The sequence below is a fragment of the Anser anser genome (assembly GCF_964211835.1).
Source record: "Anser anser genome assembly, chromosome: 1".
In the NCBI taxonomy this organism is placed as follows: domain Eukaryota; kingdom Metazoa; phylum Chordata; class Aves; order Anseriformes; family Anatidae; genus Anser; species Anser anser.
In genome coordinates this window covers 209,190,073-209,211,589 of record NC_139720.1, presented here as the reverse complement: position 1 = coordinate 209,211,589, position 21,517 = coordinate 209,190,073, and the positions used below count along the sequence as shown (strand labels likewise).

The 21,517-nt window shown below is 47.7% G+C and overlaps 2 protein-coding genes across 2 annotated transcripts in view; both read right to left on the bottom strand.

Moving 5' to 3' along the window:
• CLNS1A (chloride nucleotide-sensitive channel 1A) lies at positions 1-9,660 on the bottom strand. The gene is made up of 7 exons (XM_083816526.1): positions 9,393-9,660; positions 7,798-7,934; positions 5,381-5,488; positions 4,555-4,665; positions 3,945-4,118; positions 2,641-2,725; positions 1-605 (listed from the first exon to the last, which is right to left on the bottom strand). The coding sequence occupies exons 1-6, from the start codon at positions 9,509-9,511 to the stop codon at positions 2,658-2,660; spliced, it is 717 nt and encodes a 238-aa protein (XP_083672652.1). The 5' UTR covers positions 9,512-9,660; the 3' UTR covers positions 1-605; positions 2,641-2,657.
• A 4,280-nt stretch (positions 9,661-13,940) lies between these two features.
• Positions 13,941-21,517, bottom strand: part of RSF1 (remodeling and spacing factor 1) — a 61,435-nt gene continuing 53,858 nt past the window's right edge. Inside the window, exon 16 of the mRNA XM_083816430.1 lies at positions 13,941-21,478. Within this exon, the coding sequence (XP_083672556.1) occupies positions 20,904-21,478 (575 nt within the window). The 3' untranslated portion in view covers positions 13,941-20,903. The remainder of the gene's footprint in view (positions 21,479-21,517) is intronic.

Here is a 21,517-nt window from a genome sequence, read left to right as displayed (position 1 = left end):
TGTGAGATACAAAAATCTTAGTTTATTTAACAGTGCTGTTAACATTTAATACAAAGACACAAACCAGCTCTCATTTTCAGGACTTTACAGATTTTATTCCGTCTCTACCACCCAAACTTTGCTCCCAGACAAATGGAAGGGACAACAGTGAACTGATACCAGTTACTTGAGGGGCATTAAGTTGAGCTCTGCTTTTCATCCACGTCTGACCTTATTTTCTTTCAGCTGAGCTCTGTAACATTTCCATTCCGCTCCACTACTCAATGAACAGGTACAAAAATATGGGAAGTTCTAGGACAATCTAAAACTCTGTTCTACTTACAGTTGTATTTCTGCAGTCCTAGAACTCCTACAAAGGCTTCTTTGAAATCACCCCCGACAAGCCCCATTTATGTTAGACGGGAGAGGTTTTATTACTTGTGTGTTTTTTTAAATAACCCCATAGTGGTCACAAATGTCAACCCCTTTTTTTTTTTTAAACATCTATAAAAGCATGTATAGACCGAGATGTCTAAGCATAGGTCATTAAAAGAAAGGTTAACTCCCGACAGTCACTGCAATGCCTTCAGTTTTACAGCTTATTCTGGAAGTGCCACCAGAAGAATCTGAAAGATACAAGACACCACGTTTACATCAGCAGCATTACAAGAAACGATTATTAATCGTTATAGTAGCTACCCAGAGGACAGCACTTTATTTCGGACGCACTAATTTTCAGGAGGATCGAGCACCTTTGCCCCTGACAGACCCAAACTCGGGCCAGCTAAGGACAGCACGCACGGACAGTCAGCTGCATCCCTGTGCCAGGGCACCACGTCACGCCGCCACACACCGCCTGGGTCAGAACATTGCAGCCTCGTGACGCGGGGGACAAAACGCCACGCGTCACGAGACCAGTGGAAACGTCCCACCCCAACCACCAGCGAGTCTTCCAGGAGCTTCAGTGGGAAGCTGCCACATCGCATTTGGGTAACGAGCGGTGACGTGCCACACGAGCAGCCCGCAAGGGCACTGCTTCAGAGGCAGGGAGCGCAGTGCTCTCTAAGCATCGATTGTTTTCGCTGTTCAGAAAGCCAAAAGGACTGAGCTGCTCCGAGAGGATAACAGCCAGCTCCCTCCTTGCCCCGTATTTTGATGGTGCAGAACCAAGCTGTCTTTGTGCTCACACTTGTTAGCGGGGCGATGAACACCGACCTCCACGAGCTGTTCTTACAACATCACACTTTTAGTTCTTGCTGCGGGTTTTTTTTGAGATTCCTTAAATGACACCAACAGCGCCAGGCCGGTGGTTACTTTTACCAAACCCATCGGCTCCTGACCTGCGGCAGTCTCAGTGCAACGCTTGCCGTGGCAGCTGCAGATCACCTGATCCGCCCTAATGAGGATCAGCTCGTTAGCTGTGACCAGCACCAGCTTAGCAGCAAGCAAAAGAGTGCCCTGCGCAATCACCTGCTTTGCACAGAGTAAGGTGCAGGAAGAATCCCACCGACCAAAGCTTTTTGGGACAGAACATGTTATTTGCTTTGCCAGGAGATCAACCAACGCCACTTCCACCAGCATTTCAGGTTCCTTACAGAGCTGCTACCAGCCAGCAACTCTCCTGAATCCTGCTAAGTTCAAACCAGGACAACAAGCCCTCGAATTTGAATTTTTAACAGATGGCTGTTAAAAATGGCTGCTTTATTTTTATCTTCATAAAACCATGGGCAGAAATCTTGGAGACAAAGCCATCAGAGCTAAGCTTTCCATGCAGTATCCGAGAGTCACCGCATCTAGAGCTGAAGAGTTTCCTTCGTTTTAAAATGTGTACAGGGCCACCAGTACCTCGACTTTATTTGCAAGAGCTCTGACACCACAGAACAAACAGGACCACTGGCAGTGACTGGGATCAGTAAGCATGTACTCGGAGAATTTCAGAACTGCAAGAGTTCGGGAACAAATGAAAAGAAACAGTGGGGGAGGAGAGCAGATACACGCCATCTTTCCGCCACAGCCTTTCTCAGGGACCACAGCCCCTTCCTCAGCGACGCTATAATCTCCCTCTGACTACTTCTGACCCATTTTCACTCTTTTTTTTTTTTATCTTTCTTCTTATTTGTGCCCTTTCCTTCCTCCCCACCCCAGCTTTTGGCTGCCTGCCCCACAACTTCGTTCTCTGGCATTCAAGCGGGCCGGTTCTGTGCTCGCTTCAACCCAGGAGCTGGCAGTCTGACTTCTGAGCGAGGCAGGCACTGCTGAAAAGCGGAAGAAGCGCCGCCGTGGCGGCGCTGTGCATCTCCACGGACACAGGCCCAGGACAAACCTTGTCCTCTCCCACCCAGCCGGCAAGGAAATGCTGATATCTTGGGGCGACAATGACGGCAGCGAAGCAGTGCAGGCGGTGGTCGGCGAGTGGGCACGCTGGCACGGGCCGACCCATCCTGCAGGCAGCCGTACCCACGTGGGGTGATGTGGGGCACTTCTGGACACCTCCAAGACAGATAACTGAAAACTTCCCACGCTTTCAGTAACCACAGCTACCTTTTCCTTCTCTCAACTGCCGTCATTCTGATACCACAAAACATTTCCCCTAGGAGCTCTGCGACCGCTCTGCGTTACGCACGTTAGAGGTGGAAGGTCTCAGAAGACACGAGAACTTACAGCAGCACGCGTCCTCCTCAGTGATCAACTTCTGCATCTTCAAACTGCCCCGCGACTACTGGTGCTATGTCCACCTCCATCCCATCTGCAAAAAACAAGTCAGCGCCACTCAATGCTGCAGGCTTGCAAGGGGATGTTACCGTACGAAAGAGAGCGAGTGCCCTCTGCTGACAAGAGATCACCAGAGCAGAAAACGCCTTGGCTGAACTTCTAAGAAACACTGATATGCTCACAATTCTGTGTTTTTTTTCCAGCTGCATCAGCTGGTCCCTGAAAGACATCCCCACATCTCACTCTGTCTTATTAAAGGACTTAAATACCAGATTTTAAATACTCTTTCTTTTTTTATGAAGTTTCGGTGTAACAAATGGTGATTCCTTTTAATAGCTTTAGTTAGGCTCAAATGGAAAGCAGCCAGATCCCCTTCTCAAACAGCTCTCAGCAATCAAGTTGAGGAAGGGAGCAGCTGCCCCGCGCTGCAACGTCAGAGAGCAGCGACTCTGAAACTGAGCAGCCCTGGGGACTTCAATAAGGGCAGGAAACCAAGGAGCCGTACCAGAGCAAGTAAGATCAGGATGGCTAATAAAGCTGATGAAGGTGGCTCTGAGACATGTGACATACTTGCTGTTCAATTTTTTTTTCCAATTTTCAAGATGTTGGGGTTCAGAAACCAGATAAGTTTCTAATGAAGGGCACTGCACAAACACAAGCGTACCACCTAAAGTTATCTTTATATAAAATTTAGTCACAAAGCTGTGGAACAAAAAGAACCTACAAACGACTGACAAAGGAAGTAAGATTTAAAAAAAATCATCCACACGAATCAGAAAAAAATAATTCTTTTAGCTATTCTAGGCAAGGGGATAGCTAGAAATCCCCAACAGCTGCATCATTTTCAAAAAATAATCCTTTAAAAGATTTCAGGCCATTCTAAAACAGAGATTTATATAAAATAATTTAAAAATACATTACTCAGGTGAAAGCAGCATGAAAAAAGGGAAAATTTAGAAACCTTTCCACCGAAAAGAAATATTACTCCTTAAATACACACTTCATTAGCAGCATTCAGAAATAGCATCCTTCAAAAAGCTGACTTAGAAAAGCAGGTAGGGTGTTGTTTTTTTTGTTGTTTGTTTGAAATCTGTTGCACTGTATTCCCAAGATCCCAAATCCATACTGAACCCTGCAAACCGAATTCTCAGCCTGCAGCGTGCGGTACTGCTCAGCCCTGGTGTTTAGGGACAAGGCAGGCTGCAGAGCCACTGCATTCAGATGTTCTTCAGGAAGAGCAAAGAGCGTCTTACCCTCAAACTCCCGTATCGAGTCCTCCGTCCTCACCCCAGCCATGTTGTACTGGCTGCTGACAGACTGGGCCAGCATGCCCTCCAGCCTCTCCAGGGTGGCCTGGCCCTCTGCGGTTAAATGCGACAGCCCTTCTTCGTACGTGTAGAAGGTCGGGATGTCACCTTGCTCCAGCTCTGCAAGACACCGTTATCTTTATCAGAACCAAGCCTGGAGCAAGCAGGACAACAGCTAGGCCAGGAGTGCTCAGATTCACAGATGAAAAGCTGCTCACACCGGTAGCAGAAGATATTCAGTGACACGACCTGGCCGCAGCACGGGCACTGAACTGCTGCTGGTACCTTCCCTGGGAACACGAAAGGCTGGTACCTATACATGGGCTTACGAAAATGAGAACATCATTTTTGCTGAATTCCAGTGATTTGCCACAGCTAAATTAAGAGATTTTCTGTAGATTTCCGAATTTTTACATTGTGCCTGCGGCAGAAAGATTGTTTAGGCGAGTTGAGCAATAAAGAAGGAAAACATTACGAGATCAAAACGTTCTCACAACAAATACCACGAGAAGTTCCACGTGTCCCAGGTGTTCCGAGAGAAACAACTCTTACGAACCATGTGCCTCAACGTCGTACTCCTCCCCTTCGTAATCGTTGTCCGAATCCTCATCTTCTGGGTCGGGGTGCAGAGCCTGGCATTCGCACATCGCTGAGAACATGGCTTCCACTGGGGAAAGAGAAAAGAACTGCCTTGTGGGCACGCGGCTGAACGAAGGGTGCTGACAGTTCCCCTCCAGCTGGCTGCCGTGAAAAAACTCCTTTGTTTCTCCAGCCAGACCCCACAAGAAGCAGGAAGTCCTGGACTGAGGGATCAGAGGGACTGAGAGTATTCCTTTACCAAAACCCACTGAGTTCGTACTTAATATCATCCAACAAGCAGCCAGGCTAGGAAGAAATCAGATTTCCTGTATCTAGCCAAGTGCTTTATCCTCTGAACAGCTCTCCTCCTTTATTTCACTGATGATAAAGGTTAGAGAGAGGCTCATCTCTGGACAACCCCGTCTGTGGTTACCACCTCATGTACTAGATCCTGCAAGGATCCCTAAGGTTCGTAAAGCTTGGATACAACGGCAAGCTCTGCACAAAACAAATACGTACACAGTTGCAGAGAACTTGTAAGATTCTTTGTGTCGTGTTTATACTCAAAAGTCTCAGTTATGAAGCACTGGAATTCTCCTTGCTGCTCAAAACACTCCAGCTTCGAGCAAGTTAAAACACTTTGCTCCTCTCAGCAGACAGAAATGGAGCAATTAGACCAGGACACTGCAGAACCACAACATTTATCTCTCTGTACCTTGACATCTTTCACTTACAGCCAGCACTACAGCTTCAGCCCAGCAATCGGGCCTCAAAGTTAACACATGATTTCCCTCTTCACTTACAGGCCGATTTGTCGCTCGGTACAAATCTGAACTCCGCAATCGGTTCAACATCATCGTCGCTGTCTTCCTCCTCCCCTTCGGCCATGGGAGCCTCTTTCGTCTCCTCGTCTTTAGAGAAAGTCAGATGTTAGAGAAGCATGTTTATGTTGTCCAGAAGAGTCGGGTTTATTCTTTCTAGAGAATAAAACCAGAAACCTGGACACAACCCACGAAAGGCACAAAAAACACACTCCCACCCGCACTGCGGACACCCAAGGTCCTCTCACAGCACCTCAACAGCATTCGCAGTGGACACACAGACTTGATTTATGATTCCAGGATTCTAGATTTCCCTCTCTTGAGTTCTCCTGAAGTACCCAAACGCATACCCGATCACTGCTAAAGCAGCCCTACTCAAAACCACAATTCACAATCATTATCACTTATCTGTGCAAAGCTATCTAGCTATATCTAAACAAATCTTTATGCATCTGTATCTAGAGATCTTTAAGATATAGATTATATATATGTATATTTTAAATCACAGATGAATTTTATGGATAATAATCCTTATGGATAATAATCCTTTTATGGATAATAATCCCTAAAGCTTCCAGTTTGGCCCCTCCCAGGGTCTGACATTTCCAGAAGCACCCAATTTCTCGCGTTCTTAGCAAGCCAGCAAGGTGGTGAGTAAAAAGTATGCTCAGAGCATACAGACAACTGTGAGTAAAACCTCGCTTCCTGACCTCTGTGCCCCACGTACTTGAATAATTAAGCAACAAGGTGGTGTTCTGATTTCTGTACATATAAAATCCACGCAGAGGATGGCCACAGTTCATCGCTTCGTGGCTGGGGTCACTGAATGACAGCTTCAAAACTGCTTTCTCCAGAAGAAGGAGAATACAGTGAGGCTGTTCCACAAAGAGCAGCTTTTCTCACACACAAAATTGGCAATGCCGAGCACATTGAGAGGCCAAGAAGCTGCCAGCCTGTACCCCAAAAATAAAGCACCCAGGGAAGCTCCCCGGTCCTCGTCCAACTGACATCCACAGGCTCAGCTCGCTGCTGCTCCGTCCAGCGCTTTGTTTTCAGGGAAGCCAACCCCCGACTGCCTTTTGCTACGAACAGCATGAGGACGAAACGTATAAACACACAGGGCACAGCAAAAACTTCCAGAGGAAGAACAAAATGTACCCTGCCCAGCTACGAAATCGAGACTCCTGCAGCTAACGAAGTGGAGAGGTTTGGATTTAACTCAGCAGCTAAAAATTACAGGGCAGGGAGAGATTTGAAAACCAAATGTTTGGGTTTCTCCTAGCTGGAGACTTACTGTAGCCAGAATTCACACAGTTAAAAAAATAAGAAAAAAAATACATATTAATAATGAAAACAATCAATCTGGTAAGGATTTATAGACAAGAACTATCACAGGAGAAGTTTCAAATTTTCAAATGCTTATCAAAGTGAATTAAAAGTTGGAAGCGACATCTTTCTTCACACTAGGCACAGTTCAGAGTACGCATACAATTAGAAGTGAGGAAGAAGAATATTAGTTGTAATCTTTGTAATAATAGACTGTCAGAGAATATTAGCAGCACGACAGAAGGAAATAACAAGAAATATTAATAGCGTAAAAACAGTTCTGGCTCCTGAGATTCCTGACAGTACTTCCAGCATATGGATTAGTTAAAGAAAAATTAAAGGCCTGCTTCTAACCTTTAACTACAACAGCCAGTGGGAGGAAGGGGAAAGGAGGCCTGCTGAAGACTGAACGCTTGTTGCTCTCCAACTGATGTGGTGGAGTTTATGATGCACTTAGTAAAGATATTAAAGGGTCCACCAGAATAAAAGATTTGACGTATCAAAAATAGAGAATACCCTCAAGCACACAAAGAAATCGAAAGCTTGTTTTCTGCAGGTAAAGAGCACGATTGGCCAAAAGGTTCATTTTTTGGAAATGTACAAAAATCCATCAGGCTCAGTAACACGAGCTATGGTCTTTTTGTTTTTTAAGGGCAAATCAGGATGGAAGCTTCCAGGCTGATGGGAAGCAGCAGGAATTCATGAAACCCAGAGAGGGAAGCAACGGTGGCAGAAATTCACTAAGGCAAAAACAATGCGTAAGCACTGGAATCACGGGGAGACAGCAGCCAAACAAAATTGTTTGAAATAAGTGTGAGAGAGCAGAGAACCAGGCTGCAGTGGCTCTACCTGCTCCTAGCCCCGTGCCGAGATACAGAAGAATATAAACTGATTGTTCAAGGAGAAAACTTTCCTTTAAAACAATTATCCTTTAGGGAAACGAAGAGGAAAGTAGAAAATACCACTTGAAAGAAGCAAAAATAAATTAAATTTGTTTTAAAACCCAGATGTCTCCCTTCTGGAGGATGGGACGGCACCGTTCCGAGCGGGCAGGAACCCTGCGTTGGGCGCACCTTCAAAGCTGGCGTTGACCATGACATACAAGTGCTCCCACGGGAAGGCGCTCAGGTCCCTGGAGATGGCGTGCAAGCTTATGTTGGGGTAGTCCAAGGAGAACCCGATGCCGGAGTTTTCCACCCAAGACAGACGGCTGAAAAAGGGGAAAAAAAAAAAAGAAAAAAAAAAGGAAGTTAGAAAGTGATAGAGGAATCAAAGGTACCTGAGTCACGCCTGCAGAGAAGCAAAGTGACACCAAAGTAATTGAGGGATCCCACAGCGTAACGTGCTGCTCAAGCTATGAAACGCTTTGGGTTTTTTTGGGGTAGAGAACACTCCTTTTGTGGAGCCAGGAGCTGACTCAGCGGTCCCCGTGCGCCTCTTCCGCCTCAGGGTATTTTAGGATAGCGCGAGAGCAAAGACAAGTACGGAGCAGCAGAAAGTGAGGCAATAAAACCGATGAGAAGGCCACAGAAGGCTCCCGGTGTCAGGAAACCAGGTGGAAAGCAAGAGCTGGTAAAGTGGGGGCAAGGAATTCCCCCCCCACACCTCGATGGGGCAGCTTTCCACGCTCTGACAAGGCAGCAGGCGCACCCAAAGGCTCTTTGTGCTCCAGGCTCTGGTTCTGCCCCTGCGTGGCGCTCCCGCAAGCGCTGGCATTTTGGGACGCTGGTGAAAGCTTCGCGCCGTGCCCCAGACATGTGGGAGCTGGCTGGGGGACTCGCAGGCGCCTCACACAACATTTTGAGATCCGGTTCGGAGGAAACTCGGTGTTGTAAGTACTGAGGGCAACTGCTGCGCGAACAGAAGGCCTTCTGTCTGCGGCACAGCAGTAACTGGAATTCCGGGGAGATTCCTCTCCTGGAGGAATGCAACAGCACCAAGTGCTGGTGGCTCCAGAGCCCTTCCAGCACGGGTGGTTCGGAGTCAAAGTCAGCAGGCAGCTCACTGCTCGGCACGAGTTCTAGGTCACGGCGTTGTTCTAACGCCACTTTCCTGCTGCAGGAATATCGCGTATTGAGAGTGCTTTTCAACAAGCACAGGAAACCCGAAAATTCATTAACAACAGCTGGCTTGAAATGTATGAATCAGGGGGAGTTTAAAAATAATTATAAAGAGGTTAGAGAACATGGGATCATCAAGGTTGGAAAAGCCCTCCAGGATCATCTGGTCCTACCACCAATGTCACCCACCAAACCACGTCCCTAAGCACCACGTCCAGCCTTGCCTTGAACACCCCCAGGGACGGTGACCCCACCACCTCCCTGGGCAACCCGTCCCAATGCCTGACCGCTCTTGCTGAGCAGAAATGTCTCCTCATTTCCAACCCGAACCTCCCCTGGCACAACTTGAGGCCGTTCCCTCTGGTCCTATCACTGGTTACCTGTGAGCAGAGGCCGACCCCCAGCTCCCCACCCCTTCCTTTCAGGCAGTTGCAGAGAGCAATAAGGCCTGCCCTGAGCCTCCTCTTCTCCAGCCCAAACCCCCCCAGGTCCCTCAGCCGCCCCTCCCAGGACTCGTGTCCCAGGCATCACGTTTTGCAGCAGGTTAAATAACGCCTGCCCCGTACCAACGCACAAATCCCCCCCCCCCCCTCAAGGTCCCCGCGCACCTCTCGGCGATGTACAGGGTGCCGGCTCCCAGGGAGCGCCCCGCCAGCAGCGCCTCGGTGTCGGGCTGCCGGTGCCGGACGCCCTGAGCGGGCGGCGGGAGCCGCTTGAGGAGCGCCATGGCGCCGCCGCCGCCTCCTCCCTCAGCCGCCTGCGGAAGCGGAAGGCGCGGAGCTACCGGGCGCCGCCGGGCCCCTCTGCGCGAGACTCGATGGTGCGGGAGGGAGCGGCGCCGCCGCCATCTTGGGGCCGGTCCCGCCTTCCCTGAGGGGAGCGGGGCCGCCCCTCAGCGCCCGCGTGGGGACGGAGCGGCGTGGCGCCGTGCCGGGCGCCGTGGCAGTCACCATGGCACCATGGCAAGCCAACATTTCAGTCAGCGTGGAACCACGGCAGTCACCATGGCACCGTGGTACCATGTCAGTCACCGTGTCACCATGTCAGTCACCATGGCGCCATGTCAGTCATCATGGCACCACGTCAGTCACTGTGGCACCATGTCACCATGTAAGGCACCATGTCACCGTGTCACCATGTCAGCCACCATGGCACCATGTCACCGTGTCACCATGTCAGCCACCATGGCACCATGTCAATCACCATGTCACCGTGTCACCGTGTCAGCCACCATGGCACCATGGCACAGTGTCACCATGGCACCATGGCACCATGTCAGTCACCATGCCACCATGGTACCATCTCAGTCACCATGTCACCGTGTCAATCACTGTGTCACCATGTCACCATGTCAGCCACCATGGCACCGTGTCAGCATGTCAATCACCGTGTCACTGTGTCACCGTGTCAGCCACCATGTCACCATGTCAGTCACCATGGCACCATCTCAGTCACCATGTCAACGTGTCAATCACCATGTCACCGTGTCAGCCACCATGGCACCGTGTCACTGTGTCGGTCACAATGTCACCATGTCACTGCAGAACTGTGTCATCGTAGCACCCCAACATGGCGCTGAGGTGGTCTCCAATTCACATCAGGAATGATTTGGGCCATGGGTCTCTCTGTTGGGCTGCTAACAAAGGCAAAAATAAATCAACAGAGGTGCTTCTCAGCAGCCATCCCCGCATGCTCTAAGGGGAATTTCGGAGGGTGGCTGGCACCGCAGTGTCTGAGAGAGGCGCATGAAGAAGAAAATGAAAGGGCCTGAGCTGCAGGAATGGTGTCACACCAGCCTTCCCTCAGCTGGGTGGTGGTGTGGGTGCAGGGCTGTGCTCAGGAGCCACCACAGGGCCACAGCCAGTGGCAGTGTGTTTTCTGGGGTGCCTGGGGTGTTCAGGGCCGTTCCCCATGCTTCTTCCCCTGGATTCACGCTGCTTCTGCAAAAAGCTGCCTTTATGGCTTTTGCTATTGCAGCAAAAAGCAGGGCTCACACCAGGGCAGGGTGAGTAAATAGGCAGAGTGGCTGGAAAGCTGTGCAGAGGAAAAGGATCTGGGGGTGCTGCTGGATGCTCACCTGAACATGAGCCAGCAGTGTGCCCAGGTGGCCAAGAAGGCCAACGGCATCCTGGCTTGTATCAGGAGTAGTGCAGCCAGCAGGGCCAGGGAGGTGATCGTCCCCCTGGGCTCTGCTCTGGTGAGGCCGCACCTCGAGTGCTGGGTTCAGCTTTGGGCCCCTCACTACCAGAAGGACATCGAGGCCCTGGAGCGTGTCCAGAGAAGGGCTCCGAAGCTGGGGAAGGGCCTGGGACACAAGTCCTGTGAGGAGCGGCTGAGGGACCTGGGGGGGTTTGGGCTGGAGAAGAGGAGGCTCAGGGCAGGCCTTATTGCTCTCTGCAACTGCCTGAAAGGAAGGGGTGGGGAGCTGGGGGTCGGCCTCTGCTCACAGGTAACCAGTGGTAGGACCAGAGGGAACGGCCTCAAGTTGTGCCAGGGGAGGGTCAGGTTGGAAATGAGGAGACATTTCTTCTCAGCAAGAGCGGTCAGGCATTGGGATGGGTTGCCCAGGGAGGTGGTGGAGTCCCCGTCCCTGGGGGTGTTCAAGGGAAGGTTGGACGTGGTGCCTGGGGACATGGTTTGGTGGGTGACATTGGTGGTAGGGGGCTGGTTGGACCAGATGACCTTGGAGGGCTTTTCCAACCTTAATGATTCTGTGGTTCTATGATCACCGCCTATCAATCCGCAGCAATGGAGCTGTCTCCATCTCTTGAAAACTGTCACTGAGACAGAACCGCTGTGAAGCTCTCTTCATCCTCAACAGACAAAGCTCTTCAGGTTGGCAAATCCATCAGCTGCAGCAGGGCAACATGTTCAGGAAGACCCCCCTGCAACTGTCAGCCTGCTACCATGGTTTGTAGCCTTCACTTTCATTACTTTAAGGAGTTAATTACTCACGTGTGCAAACCCAGCATCTCACAAACACAGAGATTATTAACAGAATTAGGTCTTCAACTTTAGGATAGGGTAGGATAGGATAGGATTAGGATAGGATAGGATAGGATAGGATAGGATAGGATAGGATAGGATAGGATAGGATAGGATAGGATAGGATAGGATAGGATAGGATAGGATAGGATAGGATAGGATAGGATAGGATAGGATAGGATAGGATAGGATAGGATAGGATAGGATAGGATAGTTCAGTTGGTAGGGACCTTCAAAGATCAAGTCCAACTGCCTGACCACTTCAGGGCTAACCAAAAGTTATCCAAATCCTCTTGAACACTGAAAAAGTTTTCCTTCAAATCATTGAACATTTTTGCTTCTCTGGACTTTTCTAGTCCTAATCTTGGACAGCAAAGAGGCGAAGTGGCACATTCTGGAAAAAGAAAATGTGTGAAGAAGCCAGCGGGAATGAGAACATACGCGGCTCTTCTACGCTGAGCCTTTTGAGTGCTTTGGAAAGCTCCTCAACCACTCCTACCCATTTTGGACTCTGATTATGCAGATAGTTGTTATTCATACAATCACCTTGACAGAAATCAAAGAAAATTCCGCAATGAGGTGAAATTTAAACATCGCTAGAATAGATTGAATAAAATGCCAGTGGCAGTAGATGAGGAAACCATCTTCAAGTTCGTCATGCCAAGAAATTACCAAAGTGCTCATCTGGAAACGAAATCCTACAACTTGTCCACAAACACAGACCAGACTGCAGCAGGTGGTAGGGTGAGATGGAATGTGTGAAAACACCCATTCACCGCCCTTGGCAGTTACAAATGAATGTTTCTGCTCGTGCAGCTGCTGATTCCTGCCTATGTCAGTCACAGAGAGTCCTCAGCTCTCCTCCAGCCAGCTGAAAATCATGTGACACCTCCTTCAGATGGCTGTAGGTTAATTTTTCTGAATAGTTCAGGTTGAATTAAGGCACCGCGGTGGAGCAATACAGAGTTCGTTTCTCCTCCAGCACACCAACATGAGTTTCTCTCGTGTTGCAGACCACTCCTCCAGAGGAAGACAGGACAAAGCATGGTTTAAGCCCAGATCGGGAAGCTGCTTTTGAGGCTAGGGCTTCAGGAGGAGCAGAAAGCCACATTCTCCTAATTCACAAGATCCAGATACTTTATACCCCAGTGCCAAGTCTTGAAGTTTGGGGTGAGTAGGCAGACATTCCTTACGTTCACAAACGAACCAGAATGGCGCCACTCAAAAGTTCTTTTCCTCAGCTGTAAGAGCTTAAAAAAGCACCTCGGGATCCACTTCCACGCTGATGCCTGAGCACTGGATGTCCAGGAGTGGTTCAGGCAGCCCGGGGCTGTGTTTAGGGCCAGCGGAGAGGGGCAGGTACGGGCCTGGGGTGGTGCAGGACGTCTTAGGACACCCCGTGGGACTCGCCACCTGATGGAGCCCGTTTCTCTTCCCTAACTGACTACACGGCACTGCCTGCTGCGGGGTGGCCGGTTCAGACTTCAGCATTTACTGCAAGATGATCGGAATCACGCTCAGAGGCTGTTAAAAATGCAAATGTAAAATTTTGGCATTTCATTTCCAGCAAGAGGATTCGGTTCACAGCAATTTCTCATCGCTACAGGTACATACAGGAGGTTAACTATAACCAGACACTGGAAAAAAAATATAAGATTGACGGGCTTCAGTGATTAGCACGGAGAGGAGTCATCCTTTTCCCAATTCATGCCTATCTCCCTGATTTTTTCGTGTTATCAGTGTTCGCTGCCATAGCCATGTGTCAGAACACTTACGTTTTTAGTGCTACTCTGCAGGCAGGCACGTAGTGGTTCTACACGTCTCGGCCTAAATAAACGAGCCCAGCTCGTAAGAATTCCCCACTGCAGCGTTTATGTCGCTCCACCACAAACACGAGTGTTGTAGCGTGAGGCAAACGCCAAACTCCGTCCGTGCTGCCGTTCGTTGTCAGCTGCCTGCAACATCATTGAAGCTGGATGTAAAAACCACGGAGCAGAGAGCACACACACGGAAAATCTTCACCACTGCACAAACAAGTCCATCAGATCTTCCCCGTCGTCAGGTCAGAGAAAGGAGAACTCAATTTTAACAAAATCGGGATAAAACACGAATTCTCCATTCCCGTGGCAAGGATAGGCAGCAGCTTCAACACACATTATACTTTGTACGTCGAGTTATTTCAATTTTTGTTTTTATTATGACAATTTACATGTCATATTTATATGAAAGAAATGACAGTAGATATTATAACAAAAAACATTATGAAAGAAAAGTTACACAATTAGGCCTACAAGCTATAAAATGGCTTCAGGCCCAGCTTATACACAAAGAGTTCTGACCAGAAGACTGTAGTGAGACAACGCTGAACAATTCATTAACAAAAATATTGGCACCAGCCTTAACATTTTTTTTTTCTTTTTACTTCATTTACAAGGAATACAGTATTTAAACAGTTGTGTACTGCAAATCTAAAAACATTAGCTGTTATTAAACTGCAGTTAACCCTTTGAGCACTGAGGCCACCGTGACTTCCATTTTGAAAAGTTTTAATTCTGTGTTTCGCGTGCGTGCGGTGCTAGCGGTGGGAGGGGGGGGAAGACAGTGAAAGCACCACCCGATTTATGTGCAACGAGAAGAACGCTTCCAGTTTTGTTTTGTTTTTTTCAGCTCATCTCCCCCCCCTCCCACACACGCAGCGTGCGTCCCCTCGGTCCTTTCCCTTTGCTGCTGCGGCAAGCCACGACCGAAGGGATTTAACAGCGAGGTTCGGGACTCGCGAAACGCACGGGTTAAACTCTGCGAAGAGCTCAGCTTGTGGGACTTTACTGTGGCAACTCTCTAGAGAAAGGAAACAAAAAGGAGGCCAACTGTGAACGAGACCGTTTTTAAGGAACCCAAGGTTTTCTTTGAGACCATGCAAACAGCACGCAGGAGTAAGACAAAACTGTATCTCGTGTAAGTATCTCTTAAATTTCTTAATAACCTTATTTTCTAAGAGACCTACCTGGCAGTTTGGATCTAATTCTCACAGGAGGCTGGAGGATCATCCTACAAGCAAGTAACCCCATCTGTACTATCAGGGGCAGTGAACGCACCCAGCGTTTGTCCAGCAGCTGCCTAAACCTCTGCGCTATTTGAGACCTGTCGTGCACGCTGAGAACAGCGACGTTCTGCTTGTCGAACACCACCTCGGGGCTGCTGCGGGTCTTTTAGGGAGGGCTGTGCAACACAGGGAGAAACCAGCAACCCGACTGGCATTAAAACCGAATCACTTCAATGCAATTAAGGGGGGGAGTACCATTTTAATGAGTATAGCATAAGGTTCTGTACAAGATTTTAGAGTCCACATAATGAGCATGACATGGAAAACTAAACGAGGCGTAGAGTTATGACTTGATCTCCTTCTCTACCACTAACTCGAGTAGCAGATTAGTATCTATTAAGGACTTTTAATTGCTCTAACTAACAAATGGTGCACTGGTAACTAGGCCTATCGTGTTTTAGTAGGACTTTATCCCCTTGGAATCATTGAAGTCAGGTTCTGACAGACTAACCTAAGCATCACTGATCAGTTTAGCTGTGCGGGACACGAGAAGAGGAGCGAACAACAAAGCAAACTGCGCGGCCTCCGACCAGTGTCCCCAAAGGCAGCCGCCACCACGATTCTCTGCGGACCGATCCTAATTTCCTCCGCATCCACGCTGCGCTGGCGGAACGGTTCCCTCAAGGGAAGAGGCCGTGAGTAGATTTTTTCCTGTTGCTTTGAAGGTCAGGGTGAGAAGAGGAGGGCGTCGGGATGAGTCTCTCAAACAGAGACCTTCCTTTTGAAATACAGTCTTTAAAGGGCAAGTCAGAAGCAGATCTGGGGCCTGTCCAAGACCCGTCTTGCAAATTGCGGGGGTTTGCATCCACGTTTTTCCGCTCCGCTTCCCTCCACCCATTCCCCGCCTCCTGCTGCCGCTGGAAGAGCGCTCCGACAGCAGGAGAAACCGACTCGGTCTGCACCTGGGGAACCAGTGAGACTGACTATACACAAAGTGCTGCAAAGTGCACGAGTAAACCAACCGAAGGACTAGAGCGGCTCCGCCCTTCAGTTTTCGTTAGTAACCTTTGGGGTTATATGTAGCAATAGGAGATATATTTGCAGACACACCTGCCTTCCTTAAGCATGTGTCCTCTCTAACTGCTATATTGCCCCCTCTCCTGCTCCTAAGCTCAGGGGCGGGGTGCCAGCATTTACAAAATGATAGTCAAAAACCCAAGTGGTAGGACTTACTTTTAATTGCAGTTACATCTGGAGCCTTTACACCGCATAACTCAATTATAAAAACTTCTTATCTACTTTAGAGTGTTCTATTCTTTCCTCCAGAAGCTGTACACAATCTTTTTTTTTTTTTTTTAAGTGTCATACTAAGCAATATACATCTTTTGCAATATACAAAATAAGTTAAATTACTCTGAAGCGTTGGGACAATCAATTCCCAAGCACACGTTTTTTGCCGTTTGGAACTACCTCATTTAGTTACACCTAATCTAAAATAAGAGCTCAATAAGTGATGCACGTTTTCAGAAATGACAAGCAATCTTCAACACCCCAATTGCCGGGTGTCCAGCTTCAGAGATCGTTTTCAACTCAGAAACGTTTCTGAAGCCAGAGCTTTCCGTGAGGGCTCAGATTGGGTACCCAACTCTATAAAGCATCAAAAATTAGTCATTTAGAATTTTTTCTTACATCGGTATATGCTGGAAAAAAAAATAAGTATTGGTTCTGATGTATTTTTTATTTCCTGTCTTACAGCATTCGAAGCGATCTAGTCCCTGCCCCACCTGTTACAGAAGGGGAGGAAGAAAAATAAGACAACCGGGAGACGTGGGCTTGGTCCTGCACGTCCTTATTTCAGACCACAGTCCTAAATGCTCCTACAGAGGTTTTAAATGCTCTAGGAATTGCAGAATTGTGCTCTTCTCACATGAATTGCTGGAGTTTCCCCCACCATATTCAACACATTTCGTTTTCCAGAAAGTTACTGTATTAAGGTATTTGCTATTTTCTCTCTATATTTATACGTTAAAGGATTTTTATATACCCCATGAATTGGAAGCATACTTCAAATGCAAATAGGTACCACGGGTGCGCACTGCACATTACATCCACAACACGAGCCTGTGAGTAGTAGTCACTGCACATCTACCAAACCAACCCTCAGCGCCTACCTAGCGCCGTTTTGACCTAGATGACACAAATCTCTTGCTCAGATCGGGTCTGGGGACTGGGATTACTGCCATCATTTATTTAGATTACTGTGTACAAAGTGAATTAAAAAAGCGGGTGCCACAAAAAAAATAATAAAAATCCTAATTTACTTTTCATAAAAGAAGTTTGTGAAAATATGTAACCTGAAACAATTACTTGGAAGTTGAGACCAGGCCTTCCTACTGAAGAGCATCGAACACCAAGCTGTAAGCGCCTGAAAAGAGAGGTAAGGGACACCCTGGCAGAGAACTATTAAAATCACTAAATGATTGCAGCATCCAGAGACCCATAGAGTTCAAATGATGAATATTCAGATAAATCGGAACAAGTGCACCGCTACCATACGCTTTTCTTTTGGGAACATACATTTTTGCCTTGAGGTTCTTTGAGTAAGATATCTCACAAAGCGTTCAGACAGCGATTAGAAATCAGGAGCGAGCAGACAACGAGTCCCCCCCAGGCCTTTAGCTCCCACTGTACGAAGAGCGACTGAGACATTTTAATCCAAAGAAATCTTGAAGGTGACCAATTTAGAAAAAAAAAAAAGCATCTGTTTCTCTCAAGTGCTGGTAGAACAGAGCAATCCTGTCATTAAAAAATCAGGAAGATGCTGTTAATTCTATAACAGAATTAATATGTACAAAGGCAAACTATCAGGGTTCAGAGCTGGTTGTTCAGCACCGATCTTCCTACAGGATTTCAACACCAAGGGGTTTTGGTAGCTTGGTGATGTTGTTTTCCATTTTTAAATCAAAAATATGCTCAGGCTTAGGAGATTTGATAACTAAAGACAGCAACGGCGGTGAATTTTTGAGCTCTTAATTCTGGCACCCTTCTGGCTCGGTTACCGCCCCGCGTTCCTTACTGCAGGGCGGCCGCGCCACGCGCTTTCTGTCTCAACCCCACGAGCTGTGTGCGGGATGACAACCCGGCGTCGCGCCGCTTTGTGGCACACGACGACGCCCGCTCCCCACGCATTTACAGTTCCTTCCCCTCTCCAGTGCTACTTGAAGCTCAAACTTCAGACATTTAACTTCTGATCGCAGGACGAGGACAGAAGAGCACAAGGTGCAGACACCGAAACACCCGGAGGACGACCCCACACACGTAACGCAACGGCACGAACCCCGCGCGGCAGCCAGCTGGCCTCAGGCCTGAAAACGACAACTTCCCAAACAGATCGCACATTTCCCAGCAAGCAGCAAGCCTCAGAAAGGAGAGAAAAGGTAAGTTTTAAAACGTTAGCCTTTCTAGGACGTTTTGGCAGATCTCACTCGCACAAACTAGCCTAAGGGAGAACTCTGGATCCCGGGGGACGAAGCTCTCTCAGATTTCAAAGGTGGCTTCTGAGAAGACCAAAGATTTGGCTTTCCTAGCGACCTACAGACAGTAAAACCTCGTGACAAGGTGTCTTCCCACATTCATAAAACTCGGCGCTCCCGATATAAGCTTCAATGCTCCACTTCTGCTTCCTGGCCTCTCCTGCTTTTACACCGCTCCCTAACGCAGCGCTCCATTTTTTCCCGATTTCTAAATTTGGTGTTTTAACTCCTTGGTGTTTTCCCACATGCACAATTACTTGCTCACTAATCATTTAACGTTTGGGCTGCCTCTACAAGCAAGAATGTTCGCTACAGCACCGATTGGACAACTGAAAGGCTCCATCTGGCAGCAGAACAGATTATGGCACTGCCAAAAGAAATGAGAAATTGCTGGTTGCTGCACGGGAATCAGACAGTTTGCACTGCAACTATTAAAACCGCTTAGCAATTATTAACATTAAAAAGTGGAAGCCATCTGTTCTTGCTTGTTTTAAAACACGAGTATATTAGACATGCAGAAGCACTACATTTAGGCATCGCCTAGGCAAAGACAAACACTCTGGGAGCCCAAATGCTACAAACGCTTTTAAGAACGTCCTGAACTTCTGTGGCTTTTCACGACCCTGTTTTAATGTCTGCTCATGAAAACTGTGAAGAGCTGGTAAGGTGGAAAAATATTTCATCTTAATGGCACTGAATTCATTTAGAGAGTGATTTCTCTGGCCGAACTCGTGGAGAGGGAGGTGGGTAACAGAAAGAAGACTCCCAAGGCCAGAAGGCAGGTGTTTGGGACCTAGGTTTTCTAGAGAGGTATTTAGTAAAGGCCTAATGCCGGTTTCATCACAAGAAAACAGAAGTGCTCAATGACTGACTAGTAAATACAATACAATGGAAGGGAATCAGGTGGGGCAGGAAAGGAGAACTCACTCCTCAGTGGCAGCAGCAGTTTTGGTGCATCCATTGCCGGCAACGGACATAAACACCAGTCAAAAATCCAAATCTCAGAGCGAAAGGATTAATAGATGTGACCTTTTTGGATTTCAACGCTTGGCAGATCTGTCTGAGCTGTCTGTGTGCTACAACACGTACAAATGCTACAGCCTGCATCTTAATTCAGAACGAAGAGAAAACTCAATGCTACCCAAAACAAATTTCAGCTCTGCTCTTTCTTATGTGCCCCATGATATTTTTTTTCTTTTGTAGTATCCATTTTTTTTCTTACTTTTTGTGAATAAAAGCACATATCACTTTATGCCCACTCAAAAGGTGATGAGATGTCTTGGAGTCAAGCGTTTTCTCTCAGAAACACTGCCTTCTTGAAATCAGTTGGTCACATGGCAATTATTAAAATGTATTTTAAGAAAATTCTAATGGCCAAAGGCCAACACTACATTCAAAACCTGCTAATACATCCAGGCAGATAAGTAAAATCAAAACAAAAACACACACAAACCCCAAACAGAAAACCTCCAAAAGGAAAACTGTTCCATTTGTTTACTTCAATTTGAAGTAGATATTAAGGACATGAATGGACCAGTCACGGTTTATTTGAAAATCCCTCAATCCTTTGATGCGCTGTAATTCTGTGGTCAACGCAGTTTGTACAAACACATTTCGTTCAGAATACTCCGACAGAAGGTGAAACTCAAGTGGCCAGGCAGCTACTGCAGGGTTCTTTTGTCTGTCAACGTTTGCAGCACGTCAAGATGCCTTCCAACTTACAGACTAACTTCGTATCAACGCGTCCTCCCTCTAGACACCGTGCATCGAAGATCGTCTGACGGGCTATGCGTGAGATCGCCTCGTAAATTCATCGCTAGCATGTTTCGACTGTCAAAAACTTCATTACAGTACACTTTACTGTACAAACACTTTAAAGGATGTTTATTAGGAAAGTCTGCAAGTCATAATGGATAGCAGAGTTCTTGTTTATGGTACCTTCTTGGCCTCTAGTAATTCTGTTTGCCTCCAGTATTAAAATCAAACTGCTTCCATGAAGGTGATTACTAAAATGAGCTATGGTATGTTAACCTACAACTCACAAAATGCGACAGTACAGACATTAATTTTGAGACTGTCTGTTAAGTTGTAATCTAAGTTGTGAACATTTAAATATAATATATATCTCATATGAAAAAGCTAAAGCACAAGTGCTTCTGCATCCCCCCACCCCGTGAGCCAAACCCACCCCAGTTCCGGTTTGGGCCCTGACCGATTTGGAATGCTTTCTTAGGCCACCCATTTCCACAAATTTGTATGCACTCAGGAAATATAAAGTCAAAAATATACAAATCTCTTGTTGTTATAAGGTTTTTGTGAGTGAAATTACCCAGGACCATGGACTTGGAAGGAGAAGGGGGGGAAGAGGGAATTTACAGCAATTCTTCTTCAAAGTTCAAAACTGGTCACTTCACAGAAAGACTGCAGGACTGGTGAAATTCTTGCTTCTAAAAAGTGATACTGTAGTGGAGAATTTTCTAGGAAAAATAAAACAGCTTTTAATAACTGGCCCGCTGGTATGAGCTACCGTGGAATAAATTAGCACAAAAATGGAAGTCTTATAACTGTTCACTGTTACAGACGTAATCAACAAGGTCAGTCACTCTCAAAAGTTCGTCTTCGTCTTCCTCCGGCCCTACCGCTTCCTGCCCGCTCCCCGTCCCGTTGGGCGCCAGGCTGGCGCTGGCTGTGCTGTCCTTGGGGGCCTGGGTCTTCTCACTGGGTTTGCCAATCAAGTTCTCAATGGTTTTACCTGGGCTCTGTCCGTTGGTGGAAGGCAAGTCCACCAGGCTGTAGTCCAAAGGGCTCTCTACTTTCCCTACGTTATCAAAGTCATCCTCTTCGTCGCTTTCTATCCGGTAGCAGTGCTTCTTGGCGTTGTCTTGAGGAGCCTGGGGTGCCGGCAGCTTGTTTGCAGGAGCGGGGTTCTCTGCGTCGTCGTTCACGTTCTCGCAGTTGTCTTCGTCGTCTGTTTCGATCCGGTTCAGCCGTTTGCGGACAGGCCTCTCTTCGTCTTCCTCGTCCTCTCCTTCCTCCTCGGAGTAGTCGTCCGTGCTTCGCCGACGCTTTCGAATCAAGCGCTTTGACTCCTTTGTGGAATCGTCATCTTCCGAGTTCTTGGATGTGTAGCTTTCTGCAACGAGCAGCAGACTTAAAGCCGTTAGCAAACGGG